Below are 21,573 nucleotides of genomic sequence, written 5' to 3' on the forward strand. Positions count from 1 at the left end.
AAAATTAAAAAATGAGATACTTCAATAATCAATGAATTAAACTTTCTCAAATGTACTTATATTTGAAATGAATAGCAACTGGCATCTTTGTGATGGAAAAAAATATAGTTCTTATAAAACACAAGCCATAACTTGTCAACTGCCCAATTCTCATAAGCCTATTCTCACATTAAACTGTGAAGGTCCTTTCCACTTTTAATCCACTGATGGATCCCATGCTGTGAAGGGTGTCACTAAAGGGGATGGAACTGTGTGTGAGGTAGTGTGACAAAGAGAACTTTTGGACTGTACTTAAGCCAAGGACATAAGGATTTGTGACTCAAAAAGACTTCCTCAGAATGGCTTTAACCCTCCAATGATGTGATTCCTTAAAACATCAGTGGGATGGAGAAAAGCACAAGAACAGATGTTTTGTTCCTAAAAAGTATAGAAACTGGTCTTTGAAGTCAAACTGGCCAGCTTCTGGCTCCCAGCTTTGGCAAAATTTAAATTCTCTGATTAACATTTTACTCTCAGTCTGGCCAGCATTTTGTCTCTTCAGTAGTGTTAACCAAGGGATAAATGGACTAAGTACAATCCTTCTGAGAACAGCTGAGTTCCTGATTATTAAGTTACTCTATACAAATATTACCAACCATAAATCTTCTGCAAGGATTGAAACACTGTTGTCCAAAAGACAGGGGAAGTTGATTTTCAAAAGGACCATCAAAATTCTTCAGAAATTACTTTATACTTCACATGCAAGGCAAAGTGCTTGAAACAGTTATTGTTTGCAAGTTTCCTTTTTCCTGTTTTTAGTTATTTTCTAATATTGGAGCATCACTAACTCACATTTGATGTGATTTGAGTTAAAACGACACTCATTTTTATTTAAAATTCTTTTCTGACAAGTGTGCTTCTTTGTTTTTCGGTTCTTGAAAATCTGACATTTTCCTGTTGACAGGATGGGGCATTTTGAGTGTGACAGAAAACATGCTTAATATATATCAGTTGAATCAAACCCTAAACTATTTGCAGTAACTAAATACATCATGTGTTGAAATTAAGTGCTGTAGGAAGTCTAGATGGAGTCTTTGAGCTCAGTTCTGTGGTCACACATATGGAGAGTGCCCCATGCAAAGCCCTAGGAGGATACCATCCAAGGCAGTTTGTAGTACAGACAGCAGAGAGAAGCAGTTCAATAAAGTAGCCTGGAACGGGTGGGGGAAGGTTTTTTGGATTGTAGCTCCTGCAGTATGATGCTTGCAGGTATCTCAGATCACACCAGGGGCTGTGCCACAGGAGGAGGGCAGGTTTGCTGCAGGGATGGAGGGGGCAGTAGGGTCTGGCAGGGCACAGGCCCCACAGCACTCCAGCCTGCCAGGATAGCTGCTCCTCACACTACAGCCCAGGGGCTCCTGGGAAGCTTTCTTCCTGCAGGAAACTGATCTGCACTTCCTTTAGCCTGGTGCAGACACTTCTGGTGTCTGATTGTTGGGAGGGTTTTAGCTGAAGGAAGATTTTCATATGTAGTTCATAGGATCACCCCTGTTATTTCCTTCCTGGTGTTTGAGTTGTGGAGAGAGCAATTTTTCTGAAGTCTCTGTTTCATTCAGTCCTTCTCCTTAGTGCTCTGAAGACTTCCTTGTCCAAGGCTGCAGTGTCCAAACTGTATCTTAACTTTAGACACCATACCAGTAGAGAATATTGCTTTCTCATGCTTTGTTGTGTTTTTATGTGATAACTAAGTGCTTGTTTGTTGGCAGGATGCATATGGTCCATATTCTCCAGAGGAATGCATATCTTTACCAGTCTACTCTAGTGTGGAGAGAGACCGTGTGGTGACAAATATTGATGTACCTTGTGGAGGAAACCAAGACCAGTGGGTTCAATGTGGAGCTGCTTTATTTTTGAAAAATCAGTAATCTGAAACTGCATCAACTTGTGAGGTTAAGAGACATTTAAACATCTAATTTCTTACTTACTTAAAGAGAACTTTAGATTCATTGGTTTTATATTTTTAAAGCAATGGTTTATTAATTACTGTTTATTTTTTTAAGATGTATTTAAATAATTCTTCTTGATAGAACTTCAGTGTATCTTTGTGGGATATTGTAAAAATTGAAATGGCACTATTCAGCAAACTGCTAATTTGGATTGTTTCTCTAGATTGTAATATGCTGTATTGCTTTCTTGAAGTTGCTGAAATCTCTTCTGGTTTGCTCAGAAATATTGAACAAAAATTCAAAGCCAGCATTTTTTCTTTCATCTTTTTCTCATTAGCTTTTTGAAATTGTTATTCATATGCCTCTTATTTAATAAAATAAAATTTTAAAACTTACCTTTTGTAACTGAAATTTAATGTTTTACTTGAAGATAAGAATCAGGATAAATGTTTCAGTCTCTTTTAATGATGTTTTACTTGTAATTGTATTTCTTTGTATAGGTAGTAAATAATAGGATTTTGATGAGCTCCATGTGGAGTTACAAAGTAAGATTACTATCATGGGTATTATCCAGAAGTTACTGAAAAAAAATTATGGAACTGTACTAAGTTCCAGTAGAAATGTGCACATAAAGGTCTGCAATAGCCAAACAATTCCTTAGACAAAAAAAAAAAATTTCCATCCAGTTGTGAAATGAAGGACAGAGGGATCTAGTAGGGCTTTTGGTCTGTGACGTGAGAAACACCTGGAATCTTGTTCTTAGTGCTGGATACCCAAGCTTGATTTCACTGTTTCATGATGTTTCAGGCTGGGATGCTGTCATAGCATTAGAGTGCCATTAGACAAAATCCTAAAATCCAGCAGGAAGCAGCATTACTGATGTCTCAACATAACAGTTGAAAGTGTCTAATTTTTAACTGGAATTACACACCTCATGAACATATTTTTTAAAGCCAAAGGAAAAGCACTTTCTTGGTTTGCTTTTATATTCATTTTGAAGTAGTATTTAAATTAAGACTATTTTTCACTTTCCTGGTATTTTTCATTGATGGTTTGAGGGAGAGAGAAGGAAAGCAGAGAAATATTGGTCCTATTTCCAGGTCAACTTCTGGAAGAAAGCATTTTTCTCTTTTCTCTGTTGTTAATGCCTCAGACTTAGTCTTTGGTCTCTATTTGGAAAGCTTTCCATTTTAGTTGTTCTTCTAATCAGAAGCTCTCCTAAAATAATTTGATAGAATTGAACCTACATTTTTAAAATTGAATCCTGTCTAAAAGCAGAATAGACTTACTTAATACTTTTCAGATAATTGCCTCATCTTCCTTTATATATTTCACTCTAATTTACTGAAGAGTAAAAGGGTAGAAAATTTGGGAAAAAAATGTTTCTGAAGAAGATTTTGGGGGAAAATGATAAAGTCTCCATCAGAACAAAAGCACTTGTGTAAATCCATGTACAAGCTCTGTGAAGATTTAGAGGGTCCCTTGTCCAGAGAAAATATTCTGCCATACTAGACTTTCTTGAAGATGAAAAGTTTTGCAGAGGGCATACTTTTAATTCCCATAGGCACATGTAAAGAACATACTGCAACTTTCCCTTTTGGATCCAACTTTTTCATAACCTAGACTGAATTTCAGCTCTCATATATCTCAAACGGAGGATCAGTATACTGGCTCTTATGAATTCCAGCTTTTTAGTGTCAGGTAGAGAAATACAGATAGTCAGCTCTTTGGATAAATAGCTGTTAGGACAAATATGTCTGGAAAATAATGCATCTTTTAATCTACCTTGCACAGAAAGTAAAGACCAGATGTGTAGTAGGTGGCTTTGATGACCTTTCTTACTTGTAATGGGAAATAAAAGTCTGTAATGGGAGATAAAAGTAGTGAGTGGTAGAAACCCTGAAAGGAATCATTAGTAGAATATTCTAGGGGTTTCCTTATTTGGCTTTATAAAATTTTTTTCTCTCCTCATTGTAAGCTTCAAAATGCCTTCCATATTGCCAAGAGAAATATGATTATTATTTAAAGTCTCTCCTGTCAAGTCTCCTTATGCTATATATTTAGTCTTACTGATTCTACTAATATACAGATATTGGTCCTATCACAAAGAACAGATATAAAAGAGACTTCTCTCGACCTACCACACCATATTTCTATTTCAGGGTCAGGAACAGATTCAATTTCTTACTGATGACTTGTCTGTATCCTAATCCCTCAGAACTGGCCTATCTCTGGAGGTCCTCTTCTATCCTCCACTACTGCCATGGATTTAGAACTGTGGAATATTTCTCAGCTCACAGCACCAGGACACGCATTCATGCATTTCTGTCAGAGCCTTCTCTTTGCCAGCTTGATTAAATCTCATTTTGTTTGGTTGTCCTCTTAGTTTAGAGCCCCTTCACATTACTGGAACTGTCTGTTTGCTTGTGCTCTTTCTAAGACCTTCCCTGAATGATATGAAAAAAACCCCAAGCTTCTTAACTGGAGCATTGAGCTATATTTTTATTTGGACAGACACCCTGTGGGAGCCCATTGAGGCTGATCTTTGTTACAGATGTGAAAGGCTCTCTCTTCTGAGGTGTCTTTGATGTCTTTATTTTTTTTTTTTTTTTTCAGCACAGGACAAAAAACTGATTTAAATGTCAATCTAATTTTTCAGCTTGAGATCTGGTATATTTTTAATTATGTAATATTATCATCACAAAAATACCCCCAGACCTTGGGAGTTGTATATTTCACTCACAGTGTATTAAGCAGTATGTTTGATACTTTGTTTAAGTGATTTAAGTTTACTAATCTTTCCTTCTCATAACTGGAGTTATAACCCTAATGAACCCTAATGTTTTAGATGGCTCACAGATGACCTAAAGAGTAAAAACCAAATTACTTATCATGTGCTCCTTGATACGTATTGTCTGTTTGCATTGTATAATGTGCTGTCTTTCTGCCCAATGTTGTAATCTAAATGAAAGATACTATAGATAACTGCTACTCTAGATCATAGGAATTGTATTTTTGGCAGTAAAAACAGAACTGCAGAGTTTTTATTACCACCAAAGTACAGCTGTATCACATGCATAGGCCATTGAGAAATATGAATCAGGAAACATAAGAAATAAAAACATCAGAAATGCCTTGATGGTCTTAATAGGGTTTGAAAGAGTCTTTTCTACTATTCAGTTTCAAGGGTATAGGAACATTTAAGACTAAAAAGAGATATGTAAAGAGATCCTAGAAAACACACATTACTGCTCTGTAAACACTCTCTTTTGAAGACTTGAGATTGGCAGATCTTCAGGAAGTGCAAATTGTTATCAACAGAAATCAAAGTGACAAAATGCAAAGTGAAAAAACCTTAAAAGATAACAAAACCTTTGAAAAATAATGACGATTATGCAGTAATATCTGAATGTCTTTAAAATACAAATAGTTTTTTTACAAATGCATGTATTTTAACTTTGAAAAGGAACAATTTCTTCCTTTTACACCTTATAGGAATCACGTTTCTGTGAGATATTGGTGCTGTCCTCCATTGGAAGACATGGTGTTTGGTGCACTTACAAATTCACTGCAAGTCTACTGACACAAAGTGTGCTGTGTGCCCAAACAAGAATACAGGTTTGTCAAAGAGTCAGACCCACTTTGTGCTATTTGGAGTAAACAGCCTTTCAGAAACAAGACCTGTAATGTTGATAGAATACCTCACATGTCTTAGTGCTAAGTTAAGTTGACTTAGAATTTTTTTCCCAGAAAATTTTTGGAATTTCATTAAAATCCAAATGCTGCAGTGGAAGACAAGTTATGCAAGTTATGCTGAGTATAAATAGAACTGGTGATGCAAATTGTCTTTCCTCTCTGTTTCTTTATTTCAGCTTTCAGAGACCAATACTCAGAACAGCAGTAATTTGTAATTTGTCCACAAACAGCTATATCACTGTTGGAGTTGAAGGGGGAATAACCTGAACTCCATGCTCAAAAGCATCAAATATGAATTATATGAGTTCTTAAACTAATAGACTGTATTTCAATGACAAAAATGGGTTTGCATAAATTCAACTTAATATTGGTTGCCATAATAAAAATGTGCAGCCTTTACCAGGACTAGAAATTTCCATATGAAGATTTACATAGACATTTTAAATTCACTTTTATTTTTACATTTTTAATCCTTTACAAAAGAAAGGTGTGAATAAGAAACTGCATGTGGGAGAGTCTGGAGACCAATAAAGAATGGGTCGCGCTTGAGAAAACAAGCTCAGCCTCTGTGGGTTCTTATGCTGTGTTCTCCTCTGAATATGTGCAGCTTCATCAGTGCACTGCAGCTCTTCACAGCTCAGAAGCTCTCCTGGAAACCCATGTGCCTGAGAGGCCATCCTCCTTCACCTCAGCTCATGGCCTCCACTCAGTGAGGCTGCATAACTCAGCCCCGTCTCCTGGAGCTGCACTTCGTTTCAGATACTGAAGCTCCTTACAGCAGAGCTCACCAAATGAATGTGTTTTAAGAACTGCCAGTCTTTAAAATCTAGATTTCCTCCTAGTTTTCATGACCTAGAAAGCAACAGAAGAGGGTTTTTTCACTTTCTGTGTGTTTGGTGCAAACAGAAAGACTTTTCACTGGCCTGTTTTAGAAAATCAAGGAGCAAAATTGGTGCTCTTTGAAGAGCTTCACAACAATTACTGTTAGTATGAGCTACGACGTGCCTCACAAATAGTTCTTAGGATGTGAACTTTGTGGAAATTGAGTTGGTTATTTCTTTTTATTTTAAAATTGAATTGATTTGGCTTAATTATAGCACATAAATAATCATGATAGAAAATCCAGAGATCTTTGTACAGGCTAGTTCTAGAATGGGTGTGTAGGTATGACAGGCTACTCAATGCAAGAATTTGGGTGTTCACCCTGTGTGAGAATATGCTGCAATTCTACTTTTTCCTCATCAAAGCCATCTGCATTGCAGTGTCTTGTCCAACACATAAATTAACTGAGAGCACATGTCATTTGAGAACAGTGTAAATACCCTGCCTGGTGCTCCTTCCTGCAGGGTGATCCTGTAAGGGAAGCTGCCTGAACTGCAGCAAGCAGATGCCCTAGGTGGGTGTCAGATCTATGTACTCTAACTGGGAGCAGTTTCTACAGAAGTGTCAGAATTGCTACTGCCTTTGCATCTCAGGATGCAAGCTGCCCCAGCTCTCTTTAGAAGAAGTCTTAGATATATTCTTCATTTTCCCCCAGTGTTAGATCTACTTAATTTTTCAGAGCAGCAAATTCTTCTTATTCCTATTATTCTTATTATCTTATCTTATTATTATCTTATTATTATTATTCTTATTAACAGATCAGCCTTGGAAAAAGTAATTAGTAATAATGCTTATGAAATGCTTCAGGTAGGCAATTTCATTGTCAGAGCTGTCTGACTCGTCTCAGCCCCTGGCAAGGTGAGATCTCCTCATGCAATCCCCCATGGTACTACTGCCATGCCTAAGAGGATTTTCATACGCTTTACCTACTGAGATCAGGAAGAAATGACAATTTCTTGGGATGGTCATGGTCATATCAGCAGTTCCCACTAGATGGTACTGTGGCCTAGACCCTGGTGAGAGCCTGACACAGGGGACTGAGTTGGGTTTGGAAGGTAAAGACAATTTATAGTCTATACAACCTTGCATCAACAGTCCGTTCCAAAGGAAATTTCTTACAGCAGTGCTGAATAAGCAGCTACATCTTAAAAAAAAAATGCTTCTAGTTAGTTGTGATGTAGTTCTTTTAAGAAATAAGTGATTCAGCAAGTGAATTGCTCCTTCCTTCAAGATGCTTGGTGTGTGCAAGTGGAAAAGGCACTGACTGACCACTCTAGCCCGTTTTGCAGCTATTTCTGTACGCCTTCAGTGCCTGCATAGGTGGAAGGAACAGTGAGGAGATGGGTGCCCTTGCAGCATGGAAGGCCACCAGCCTCCTGCTCTGCCCCAGGCAGAGTGTGGCCAGCAGGCTGAGGAAGGTGATCCTTCCCTGCACAGTACTGGCAACACAGGTCTGCCATTCTGGGCCCAGTGCTGGGCTCCCCAGTGGAGACACAGACATATTGGAGCAGGTCGAAACAAGACATTGGAAAACTTGAGACAGTTCACCAAGATGATCAAGGGGCTGGAGCACATGACTTATGGGAAAAAGCTTAAGGAACTGGCCTTCTTCAGCCTGGGAAAGACACAGCTTTTATGGGGAGGGACTTATTGGCAGCTTGCCATTGCCTACATGAAGGTTATCAAATCTCATGGCAGGAGGACAGGGGACAAGATGTCATAACTGCATACAGGGAAAAATATTCTACCCCTGAGGACAGTCAGGGGCAGGTTTCCCAGAGAGGTTGTTCAGTCACCATGCTTGGAGGTATTGAAAATTGGACTAGATAAGACCCTGAGCAATCCATTCTGACCTCAGAGCTGACCCTGCTGTTGGTGTCCCCTCCAACCTGAAATATGCAATGCCTCTGTCTGGTGGATTAGTTACATGCTCATGCACAGTGTATAAATTACAGTAAAAAAAAAAAATGTCCTTCTGCTCTTTCTACCTTCTGCTTCATATAGAAATGACCTGCAAAGTCCTTCAGTTTTACAGCTGCCTCATAAGCCATCAGCAAGTTCAGGGGTTAGTCAATGGAAAATTAAGCAGTTCACAGAATAAATGGATGAATGAAATGTTAAACCATATTAGAGCAAGCCAAAAACAATTTAGAGGAACCTCAAGGCATAAAACCAAAAATAAATGTTCTGAACACTTCAGAAGCAAGATGCCTGCCAAGGAGAGTATTGGGTTATTAGATTAAGTGTAAAAAAGAATACTCAGGGAAGGTAAGACCACAACAGAAACCTGTATTCTTTGCATCAACGTTCATTTCAGAGAACCTGAGTGTGGTTTTCATATGATGTCATACTGACATTTCAGTCTGTGTATTTTAAATAAGGGATGAGCCTTAGGGATCCTCTTAAACTGACCTGTCAAATAAAAAGTTTTAGAAGAAACTAAAAAATAGTTGTAAGAAATAATTTGTTAGGTTCTCATCCAAGAGTCCTTAAGAAACTCATGGAATTACAGCAAAATGTTTCCTCACTGGTCAATAGGTGTCTAACCTATCATTTAAATGGGCTGTGTTTCTAGGGCAAGGAAAAGTTCTCTTTTTAAAAACAGTCTTCCATAAAGACTTTCTTCTTCGTAAACCCTACTGAAATTGTAAACCAAAAAATGTGATACTCAACTATCTTAAAAACAAGGAAGGTCAGCATGGATTTTTTTGTAAGTCATGTTTTAAAGAAATTATTTTTTAGCCTTTAAAAAAGCTTGAATTATTGATGGAGTCAGAAAAATAATTTGATACAGTATACAGGGATTTGCACAATGCAGGAAAAGTTGGGGGAAAGGAGCTAAGTTGTACAAGAAGAAAAAATGAGAGAGAGACAAATGGAAGGAGAGGGTGAGTAGTGTTGTGCCATTTTACAACAGCTGAAGGTCTCAATTTCCTACTTGATCTTTATCAAGGCAGGAATCCCAGGCAAGAATATTTACTGTGGCTCTTCAGTACAATGGCGTACTTCTTTAAGGAGAAGTCTGTGTTATTTTTACTGGTTTTATTGCATTCAGTCATGCTGGGCCCAAGGGTAGGTTATCCCTCATTTCCTTCCTTCCTTCCTTCCTTCCTTCCTTCCTTCCTTCCTTCCTTCCTTCCTTCCTTCCTTCCTTCCTTCCTTCCTTCCTTCCTTCCTTCCTTCCTTCCTTCCTTCCTTCCTTCCTTCCTTCCTTCCTTCCTTCCTTCCTTCCTTCCTTCCTTCCTTCCTTCCTTCTGCCACTTCCGCCACTTCCGCCACTTCCACCACTTCCGCCACTTCTTTCCGCCACTTCCTTCTTCCTTCCTTCCACCACTTCCTTCCTTCCTTCTGCCGCTTCCTTCCTTCCGCCACTTCCTTCCACTACTTCCTTCTGCCACTTCTTCCTTCCGCCACTTCCTTCCTTCCTCTACATCATCTGATATGTGATTGGCCATTAAGGTAGATAAAATGAGGAAAAACTTCACTGAAATAGGTGTTAGGAGACAATGAAGAGTTTTTATCCCATCTTGGCAGTTATGATCCAGTTCGTACCAAAGAATAGACTGTATCACACCTGCTCCGAGGGATTGCCTGGAGCAGGAACAGCAGAATCACAGGAATTAATACAAGTGAAAGTATCCTGGCTGCACTTCCTGGTCAACTCCTGAAGTAATAAGAAACAGATCTGAAGGTTTCAACCTGATCACTTCTTAGGACAAAGCTGCTTCTTGGAGTGAGCTGGTGAGATGTGAAATTTGTGTTGCCACGAGCAAGTCAAAATTACCCTGTCCTGTGTCTGTGATACCAATTTAACTAGTCCCTGAATATCTGATTTTTAAACAACTTAAGCTAGATGTTTGAAATATTTTTTATTCTATTATTGAGTTAATTGTATTTCACTGAATGGAAATGAAAAGGTCCAGACTGGTGAAATTGGAAACCAGCCTAAACTGAGGTAGCAGAAATGTGATGCAGATTTCAAAAAAGCAAGTGAAACAGGGCAATTTCCTAAGCAAAAGAAAGTTGAACAGAACAAAATTAAATAAAGTGAAAGCTAAAAATGAAGGGGCAAAACCCCTAAAAATTATTGAAGAATCCCAAACAATTGATTTGACATGCTTGTTGAGGAACTGTGGTGATGCCTTAAGTTTTAGCTTTCATATTTTCCAAACTCTGCACTGATTTAGTGTGCGACTCTGAACTTCATATAGAGTGCTAGCAACTTCTCTTCACAATTTTGTCAGACAAAGCAATCCTTTTGCAGCCTGAGAACCAAGGACAGCGTTGCAGCTTCAGGGCCAGAAAGTGTAAACAACAGTGAATTGAGGAGAGCAATCTGGGAGGATGTGATTTCATAACCTAAAGCTGAAATTGACAATTAACTGCAATATGTAAATGGACCAAAATTTATAAAAGTGTGAAAATTCATAACTGGTCATCCATCTTGCATCCCTCTTGAGTCCATCTTGGGCAGAGCCGTGGCTGGACTCTTGTATTGCCCAAGGTGTATCTTTTCAATAAATACCTACTTTACTCCTTTTACTCTGTCTAGTCCCTGTTCCAGGTCAGCCTCTTTAGGAATCAGTGGAATGCTTCTGGAATGTGAAGCAACTGCAGTCAGAAGAGCCAGACACCCACTGGTATCATGCCAGCTACCCTGAAGAGTAGTCCACACTGAAAATCTATCAACTTGATTAAGAATTGTATGCCTTGTAATCCAGAAAATACTTGCGCACTGGAATAATGGAAACATGAGTCAGATTTAGCATCCAACTGGGTGCTGCCATCATGAATGGAAGGTGAAAATTGCTGGTTTAGATCAGGACTACATGTCAACTGATCCAGTATGCTGCCACTACAAATGGTTGAAGAAAAAAGGGGAAAAAAAGATGCTTATTGCGCCCAGAAATAGGCAAAAGCACTAAAGTAAAGCTGTGTATATTTCCTTCTCTTTCCTACAAACTAAAGATTTTCTCCATTTTCCAAAGTGCAGATTTCATTGCCTTTCCAGGAAAAGATGTGTTACCCAGAATATCCCTCAATATTCCTGTGATGTATATATATGTATGTGTAAACCTTCTTTGAGTTGTCTGACATGTTGAGCCCAAGACATACTTTTGAAAACTGGATTTTTCTTTTGAGATTCTTTACTTCATACATCTTTTTTATATCCCCTCTTAATAACTTCCTCCAGGACAAAAGAACTGCAGCCATTCAGAGTGTGCTGATAGGAAAAAAAAAGTTATTTTCCATCCAGCCATCTTCAACTGCTTTTGCTAAGTTTTTCTTAATTCTGAACTGTCTTTTCCTTCTTTTTAATGATCAGGTGGTCACAAAGTTTCAGGTAACAAGATGTAAAATTTTTGATTGTATTTGATATCCATATACTATAGTAAATTGCTTCCCACAGGTTTCTTATCCTGTTGGACAGCACTCACCTAGTGCTGCTTCATGAACAGGATGAATATTATAATGGGAAGGGTTGCTCATGTCCTTTCATTAAATGATGGGATTTGAGCCAAGATCCATTAAGCAAATGCTTACTAATTCTTGCCATTTTGATATAAAGGAATGTTAAATTTGAATAAATCTTTACAAATTTGAATTAATCTTTTTATTTTAAAGTTATGTGTAAATAGATCACATTTCTTTCCCACCTACAGATGGAACTACTTCAGAGGTAGGTGTTTTGCAGAGAAATTTTTATTTTTCTGAAAAAGTACTCAAAAGAAATATTAATTCTTAATTATTTTGCAGCAGTACCAGTTTCTGGTGTAGTGGGGTCCCCGCCCTCTGTTTTTTGGGGGTTTTTACCTCTGTCCTATTTTCCAGAAAGTCCCTCAAGCTGAAAAAGTCTCATTGTTTCCCAGGTGGAAGGTCCCCTCTGTTCCCCAGAGGTTTCAGCTGCCCAGAGCAGGCACACACCCCTTCCCACTGCTACCAGGCTCCAAACTTTTAACAGAAATGGATTAAGAGATAATAAGAACAGGCAGAAACTACATTTTCTTTCACAATTGCAAAGCCCTTTTATCTTAGCCTATTATGAACTGGTTTTAACATTATGGAGGACATTTGCAAAATATAGGAAGAGCCTTGTGGTGATTTTCTTGGAAAGCCAAGAAGAGAGTGATGCATCTGTTGAAGGATCATCTTTTCTCTCAGCTCAAAGCATCTGCTACTGAATGTTGCTGGAGACAGGAGGATGAGGAGTTGGATCCACTGTGTGGGTTGTTTAATCCAGGCGAGGTTTTACAGTAGATCTCATATGATCAGCTTGGTTGGTTGGATCATGGTGCTGATAACGCCAAAGTCATGGGTTTGACCCCCACATTCAGTCCTGAGTTGGACATGAGAGCCCTTCCAACTCAGACTATTCTGTGATATGACAGAAGTTATTTGTTGGCTGTGTTCCATTATGACCATCTTGAAGACCTGTCTGGGGCAGTGTCATCAACACAAATCATCAAAAGGAATAGCGCTGTGGAAAACATGGAAAATTTACATGGACACACTGAGCAGTTATAAGTCAACACTTCTCTGTTTTCTTCAGGGAAATTGTGCTGGTTCACATCAGCTGATGAAATGTCTCACTGAGTTAATTTGACCTTAAACAATTCTGTGCAGTGGGGGCCATGGCTGTGGTGAGCTGCAGAACTTATTGGTTGGGGTTTTTTTGCGGGCCTGTTAAGAAATTTGTGCTGATTTCTTTTTCCTTTGGAAAATTATGATTCACTAGAACATGATTTCTGAGGAGGAAAGTACATTGAAACCAGCCCTAAATATGAAATTTAAAAAGGGTTTTAACACTTTAGACTGTCCCTCTAGGGTTGCTGCAATACAGAAGTTTTTATCCCTCAATTAAAAGGAATTTTCTGTCTTGAAACCTGAACATATTCCTCCATATCTAAAAGAATACCAGTATAAATGAAATATCAAAACCACCAAAGGATGCCAAAATAAATCAATTATACATCTGAGATTAATCCAGTTTCTCTAAAAAATTATCCAATCACAATATAAAATGTCTTTAAACAGTTAATACTAAAATTATATGTCAAGACAATTAATTTGCTTTATAAAAAATGATTTGATTTAATCCAAGATACATGAGTGCATTTTTTGTCAGCTACAGGGACCCATTCCTGCCATTATAAAATTTAGTTTTTCAGAGTCTGGCCACTTTCAAGATACATACTGTAGCCTTTACTCCAAAATATGTGACTATAATTTTAGATTCCTTCTGGATAAATTGTCTGCCAGCTTATGACTCCAAAACATGTGGCACTGGAAATTCTTCTCCCAGACTGTAATAGCATGAGCAGTTCAGACCTATGATAGGAGATAAATTGCAGTCACTCTCTTAGAGCATGTGCCCTGGATTTTCATGCTATTTGGTTCCTACAGATTGCTGCAATATTTGGGGTTTGTTCTGGATGATGGAACAGAAGTATAAAAAAAATGTATGTTCAGAGAAGCAAGAAGACTACCAAAAATTTCAAATGCAGTTACTAAAATAGCTGTGGCTCACAGTAAAAAGTACAGAAAAAAATATGAAACCATAGACACCAATATTTCCCTTCAGAATTCAGAATACAGGATGTGATATTTTGATAATTATGAACAGGACTTCGGAAGTACCTCAGGCTCATTAATCCTCTGGAGTTATGAACCTTATGAAAAATCCTGTCTTGTGCTTTTAAGGATTTCATGAGGATTTGGTAGTCAGCAAACCTCAGGTCTCTCAGGGTTTTGCTGGAGTGTTGACACAGGCTTTTCCTTGGGAATAATACCAGGGTATTTTTCTCTATACAAAATTACTGTCATCAGCATTTGAGTGTTTCCAGCCAAGTTATCTGGTCCAAAGCGGGACCAGATATGGCTTTCACTTGGCTTGGCGAGTCATGCTCATCTGTCAAGATGTGACCTAAATTCCTGGTGTAGCTGTAGGTCCCGAGGGCTGTGCCCCAGCCCCCCACACCACGTAGGAGGGATGGCAGGGCAGCTGGCTTTGGCAGCAGCTGTCTTGGAACACTGGGCTTCGCTCCCCATTATTTTGCAGCCCCGTTTTTCTTTTTAAAGTGAAAGCGTAGCAGTCCTTCCGTCCTATGCTGAAATTAGTTTGTAAACTAGGTGGAAGGAACCATCTCAAGGGAAGTGGGCTGTACCCTCAGATGACCCAAGGAACTAGAACTCCTGTCAGCCTAACCTCAGTGCTGGGAAGGCCATGGAACAGATCACTTTGAGTGCCAACACTCAGCACATGCAGGACGACCTGGGGATCAGGCCCAGCACAGGTTTGTGAAATGCAGGTCCTGCCTGACCAGCCTCATCTCTTTATATGACCAGGTGATCCCCAGTGGATGACAGAAAGGCTGTGGATTTTGTCTAGGAGGATTTTAGTAATCCCTTTAACACCATGTCCCACAGCATTCTCCTGGAGAGGCAGGCTGCTCATGGCTTGGACAGGTGTACTCCTTGCTGGGTGACCAACAGGAGGCTGTGCTCTGAAGTGCACTCGATCTCTTTGAAAGACAACTTAAAAGTCACTGAAGACTGGTGTATGGAAAAGTTGTGTTGTGTTCAAAAGAAGCGAACAAGTAGAGCCTTTGCAACTCAAAATATGCAGAATTTTCCCTCCTTTCCCTTTTTTCACTGTCTTTTCTATTCTATGGTACTATTCAATGGTTCACAGACCTTTCAGTAGAGATGGGACGACTTGTTAAGAGCAAACGGGTCATGCATACTGAGCTTTGGTAGTAGGAGACAGACCTTGTAATGTTATCAAAGCACAGTTGGAATGAACCGGCTTTGGAATTTTTTTCCTTTAATTCCTCATGTCTAACTCAAAACTTCTGAGGTCCCCAAAGCAATAAAAGGAGCACCAGCTACACTTCATTGGTTTCTTATGGTTCTGTTGGGCACAGAGGGACATTCTGCCAGAAATAGTTGTAAATGGCACCATTCTTATAAAGGACAGTGAAAACTGTGTTTTCAAAACTCATCAGTTGTGACCAATTCTTCCTGAAGGCCTCCTGGGCTTTTCTGCTGGAAGACCATCTGACAGGCTATACAGAGGCAATAAACACATTTAAACATTGTCAATCCATCGGGCTACAGAGCGATGCACGCAGCAAAGCTCTGGTATCACATCCAGACTGTGAATTTTGACTGGAGTACTGCATGGCTTAGAAACAGTAAAGGGCACAGGAACAGGTGGAGCCACTAAGTGCTACCATTGCCCATTATAATGAAAATGAGTTAAAAGAGGCTGAGAGACTTCTCTGAAACTTGTGCACCAAGGAATGCAAAACATGGCAGGAAAACCCTGTGCCTGCTATTCCTCCCTTGTCTCTTCCTTTTCAGGAGTTCATACAATGGAGATGACTTACCTCAATAAATTTTTCTATTGTGAATTTTATGTTGCATTGAATTAGATTTTGTATTCTGCTTAAGAGCTAAAGTAATAAATTAGAGCATAATTTAAAGAGATGTCTTCCTACAAATATAGCTGACACTGGTAGAAAGGTTTTGAGATAGAGCAGTGAGGCAATGTATTAAAATTATTGAATATTTGTAGTATTTAATAATTGTAATTATTAAATAATGCATAGTCTGGGTTAATTCTCCATAGTGATTTCCTTGGAAAAAATTGATAGTAGCAAGGGACAGTACAAAAGAATACAGCAGATGAAGCCATGTAATTCTTCATCAGGCTAATGCTTTCCTGCCATCCTAGTGACAAGCTGAGATCATGCATGAAGAGGTACAGACTCATGGGTCAGAGGCAGGGTGTGGCCCCACAGGCATTGTTGAAAACTGGATTAACTCCTATAGTCAACACAGATGTGCTGCAAAAATGACATCTAACATTGCCTATGAGAAGTTCCATCCCAATGTATTGAGGTGTAGGAAAACAGTTAGGCCAGGATGATTTGCACCAGACTGTCTGACATACTGACTGAATGGAAACAATTAAAACCAAGGGCTGAAAGAACATGTTCAATATTTAGGATAAGAAAATTACAAACAAAAAACTGAAAACAAAAAACACATCAAGGCACCCAGGGCCATATTTTCACCTTGCAAATGTTGACTATTTCTGTATTATCATAGAATCATAGAGTCTTAGAATACCCTGAGATGGAAAGAACTGACAAGGATTATCAAAGTCCAGCTCCCGGCCTTGCTCAAGACCACCACAAGAATAACACCACGTGCCTAGGAGCATTGTCCCTATGCTTCCTGGCCTCAGGCAGGCTTGGTGCCATGACCACTTCCCTGGGGAGCCTGTTCCAGTGCCCAGTCTCCCCTCTGGGTGAGGAATCCCTGACACAATTTCAGGCCATTCCCTCAGGTCCTGTCAGTGGTCACCACAGAGATGAGATCAGTGCCTGCCCCCCCTCATTCCTTCATGAAGAAGGTGTAGACTGCAATGATGTTTCCCCTCAGCCTCCTCCAGGCTGAGCAGATCAAGTAACTTCAGCTGCTCCTTGTATGGCTTCCCCTCCAGACCCCTCACCATCTTCATAGCTCTTCTTTAGATGTTTTCCAATAGCTTTCTATCCTTCTTACATTGTGAGTCTGTTCCTGTTCCTACAGCCTCACTTTGCTTTTAGTCCACAAGTGAAAGAGAACAGAAATTGCATTACCTGTAATGTTTGTCCGTGGTGATTGTGGTTCCCCATCTTGGTGGCTGTCTAGGCACCACTTGAGGAAGCAGCATTATTACAAAAAAAGCAGGATGCAGTATTTCTCTTCTCTTACAGGTTTGAAATACATAATTTTCTGTATGTTTGTTTGCCTTGCTTAGTATGCATGTTGCAATACAATTTGGATCTTCCAAGTAATTTTTAAGGTTACATCGGTGTCTGAATGATTCAGTTAGATCCATGTCATCCTTTAAAAAGCAGAAGTTAACTTCTTTTTTTTTTGCAGGAATTGAGGAACTTGATACCTGGGAAAAAAAATATTCATGAACAAAACTCCAGATGGATGTGCTTGGTAGAGAAATATTTTTATCTTGTTAAGGAAAACGCATTAATGCAAATGTGAATACGAGAAGTTATAAACATTAAAGGTAATCCCATCTCAAAGCTACTTACAGAGACAGAAATTATTACCCAGTCTTTAAAATGCTGTAAATCGTGTCTGATTTGAACTTCATTTTAAACTCCATAGTGAAAGAGAAATCAAAATTTTCTGTTAAATACAAAAGCTTAAATGAGAATTCAGCCCACAGGAGACAGCAGACTGACAATATACAATCTCACTGAAGCTTGAGTGTGCACAGACTAGCACAGTTAATCAAAAACCCCACTCATCTGCCAACTCTTTATGCATTCATCAAAGCTCAGCAGAGAGTTATCAGCACAGAAGATTCATACATCAAGGCTTCAGCTCTGGCTTCCTTGACATCCCAAGCAGATTAGTCTGTGACAGATTTCTGTGGCCCAGCAAGCATCCCAAAGTGGAGCTACGATGGAGATGACAAGCGAATCCTTGGCATCTGATGTCACGTCCACTTGTTCCATCAAAGTCAACAAGGTTTCACTAAGGTTATTGAAGGCAGGCAGGTTTAGGAGCTGTGTTTTTATTCAGACAACATGACAGGACAAGTCCTCAGCAGCTCGATGCAGGAGATAACCTTTCAGAGACCACATGAATAAATAAATAAATTCCGTTCAGACTCCTTTCAAACCAGCCATGAGACTCCCGTGCAAACAGACCAAAGGAGGGCTGGATTACAATAACTGCTCAAAAATGCTCTTTCTGTCCTCACGAGGTATCCCAAAGGAAATCACAATGTACTTCTCAGTGCCTCAAGGAAGCAACAGTAGAGTGATTATCTCCCCGCATGTTTGTGTGCCTCATGCAGCTGATGCTGGGCATGTACTGGCTGCATGCAGATGTTTTAGTCTGGGTTTGAAGCCAGGCATTAAGGGGCATGCTGCCTGGGAAAAATCCCATGGTATGCCTACATAGGAGGTCTTGCAGTCTTTTATAACATAGGACTAGGGCTGAGGTAGAAGAAAAGACCATCCCTATCTAGGGATCTCGGGACTAGGCTCTGGGCAGGAGCAAGTGTGCCTGTATTCCTCTGTAAGAGAAAACTCCCAGCCCATACATTTTGCTTCTCAGTGTAAGACTGCAATTTCCCTGTCTGCAAAGATACCATTGTACCTCATTTTTCTGTGGCATGGATGCAAAACCAGCACCTTTGGAGCTGTTAAGCCTGGAGGAAATAAGGCTCTGGATAGACCTTATTGTGGCCTTTCAATATAAGGAAGATGGGAGATCTTTTACCAGGGCCTAACAGGACAAGGGGCAACAGCTTTATCATCTACCTGAAAGAAGGTAGATTTAGATTGGAAATAAGAAAATTTTTGTGATGAGAGTGGTGAGGCACTGGAACAGGTAGCCCAGAGAATGTGCAACACCACTGGGATTGCCCAAGGCCAGATTGAATGGTGCCCAGAGCAACCCAATCTAGTGGAAAATGTTCCTGTCCATGCCAGGGGATTGGATTAGATGAATGGTGTTTTCTGCCCCAAACCATTCTATGATTTTATGATCATTCCACTGAGAATTTGCAAATGAATCCAAGGCAGTAAATTTACTAAAAACCCTCATAGGTCCTGGTAATGACAACTTAATAGCTAAAGCAAAAGTCATGAACACAAGCAAGGCAAAACAAGGAATTTTTTCCCCAGTTCCCATGAGCAGGCCATCCCTAGAAAAGCAGGGATCCATTACGCATAGCAGTGACTCGGGAAGAGAAACCCTGTCACTCTAGATGTGCCTCCCTTTGCTTCTCCTCCCCTTGGCTTTCTCTGCGGAGCATCATGCCATGGGGTCTGGAATGTCCCTTGGGTCAGCTGGGGTCAGCTGTGCCAGCTCTGCCCCCTCCCAAATCCAAACACCCAGCCTCCTCACGTGCAGAAAAGGCCTTGGCTCTGTGTAAGCCCTGTTTGGCCACTATGAAAATATCCCTCAGTTATCAATGCTGTTTCCAGCACAAATCCAAAACATAGCCCAATACCAGCTACTATATATAAAATAACCTCTACCACAGCCCAAACCAGCACACTCTCTTTTACCCTTCCAATTATCTCCTGCATCCCGCAGGTAAAGACTGAGAAAGTATCTGCTTGGGGCTTAGCTGCCTGACCAGGTTGAACCCCACTGGTCCATAGTGGTGTGATGCTGTTGGAAGGATGAGGCAGCAGCCAGACTCTGTTTGGTGTTGCCTTGTAAGGCTTGTTAAGGGTAAGCTGCCAGCCAGCCATTAGAAAAGGATGATAGATCAAGGTATTACAAGAATCTATAGAATGATAACTTTCCTGTGCAGGTGACTGACCAAGCATCTCCACATAGAGAAGGGGAGAGAATTCTATGCTCTGTTACTTGCTCCAACACACCAAGAAGTCTGAATTACATGAGTTGCATCAGTCATGCCACTAACTCGCTCAACAGAAAGTAAATTCTCTGGAACTGATATACAACTTGGACTAGAGTCACAGCACTCACAGGAATGTTTTAGTTATGGGGAATTCTCCACTCTCCTTTGGTAAAAGTGAAATCATCAATACATAAACAATTAATTTAGTAATGCTTTTGTGCATAAGCTTAGATTTACTGTAAATGCTGGAATTTTAAAGAGACACTGCTGCTTTAGAAAGCAGCAGGTAAACTGATGCCTTTAGGTTGCCATGGAATGCTCTTTTACAGACAGCTTTAGGAAATGTCAGTTCCAAAAAGACATTGACTGTAAAAATTCTTGAAAGAGTGGGCATAAACCTTCAGGGCACTTAGCAGAATTTTCTTCTGTATTGATACTCTGAAATGGACTGAATAGATTTTAAAGGTGTTTTTCTTCAGAGGTAGCTGTCCTTCGAAGGTCTCAGACTGGTGAAGCCCATTCAAAATGAAATTTAAATGCACACGTAAGTAATGTAGAGAAAATGGTTTTCAGATACTGATGAAGATAGATACATTAAAAAAAGATTCCTTCTGGAACCATATCTATTTGCAAAGAAAATTCTAATGGCTGCACATTTTAACAGGGGCACTAATTCAGTTAAAAATGGAAATGTAACAGGGTCTAGGATTATTTCAATCCCCCTTAGGATTGCAAAGTGCTTTAAGAGCATATTTTGCTTCCCCAGCTCAGAGCCACCTCATCTTAAGGAGAGTTGAAACTGTTTAAACTAGCAGTAAATTATGAAGAAGAATTTGAGTCAACTGGGCCAATAATCCATTTACCAGAAACTGGTATTTAAGGGTCATGTAAAAGTGTAAGCACTGTAAACTCATGTAAATTTTCTCCTCAAATTTTATTTCATGCACATACATACATACATATTAAACTTGTTTAAAGTATTTCTTTCATCCACCTGAAGGCTGTAAACCTCGTAGCATGCTTGACCTGCAGTCTTGTTTGGGACCAGAGACTCAAGAGTGACCCTATCTCTCTCTCCTGCTTCCTGAAGGGTGGTTGCAGTCAGGTGGGGATTGGTCTCTTTCATCAGGCAGCAGTTGACAGAACCAGAGGACACAGTCTCAAGCTGTGTCAAGGGAAATATAGGTTGGATATTAGGAAAAAGTTTTTTACAGAAAGGGTGGTAAAGTTCTGGAATGACCTGCCCAGGGAGTTGGTGGACTCACCATCCCTGGATGTGTTTAAAAAGGACTGGATGTGGCACTCAGTGCCATGGTTTAGTTGAGATGTTAGGGCATGGGTTGGACTCAATGATCTTTATGCCCTCTTCCAACCCAGTTATTCTGTGAATTCTGTGAACTACAGATGTCCCTCTGAGAGGTGTGAACCCCAAAAGCCACTGAGCAAAGTGGTGTATATTACAGTGATAGCCAGGCCTGTCTGAGATGAGGAGCAGGGAGGTGTCACCAGTGGCTCCAGCTGATTTCTGGGTAAAGAAAAGTAAGGCCTTCTGCAATAGGAAGTTCCTGACCAGCACCACATCACATCTACATTAACAACTGGCTCAGTTCATGAGGAACTAGTGCACATCTCTCCCAAGGCGGGTTAACTCCTGGGTGTCACAGATGAGTC

At 39.8% G+C, this 21,573-nt stretch overlaps 1 protein-coding gene across 1 annotated transcript in view; it reads left to right on the top strand.

Moving 5' to 3' along the window:
* The window catches only part of DYNC2H1 (dynein cytoplasmic 2 heavy chain 1), a 145,922-nt gene extending 143,602 nt beyond the window's left edge, over positions 1–2,320 (top strand). The window contains exon 89 of the mRNA XM_059838623.1: positions 1,746–2,320. Within this exon, the coding sequence (XP_059694606.1) occupies positions 1,746–1,904 (159 nt within the window). The 3' untranslated portion in view covers positions 1,905–2,320. The remainder of the gene's footprint in view (positions 1–1,745) is intronic.
* The last annotated feature ends 19,253 nt before the right edge of the window (positions 2,321–21,573 follow it).

The sequence above is a fragment of the Haemorhous mexicanus genome, chromosome 2 (genome assembly GCF_027477595.1).
Source record: "Haemorhous mexicanus isolate bHaeMex1 chromosome 2, bHaeMex1.pri, whole genome shotgun sequence".
Taxonomy (NCBI): domain Eukaryota; kingdom Metazoa; phylum Chordata; class Aves; order Passeriformes; family Fringillidae; genus Haemorhous; species Haemorhous mexicanus.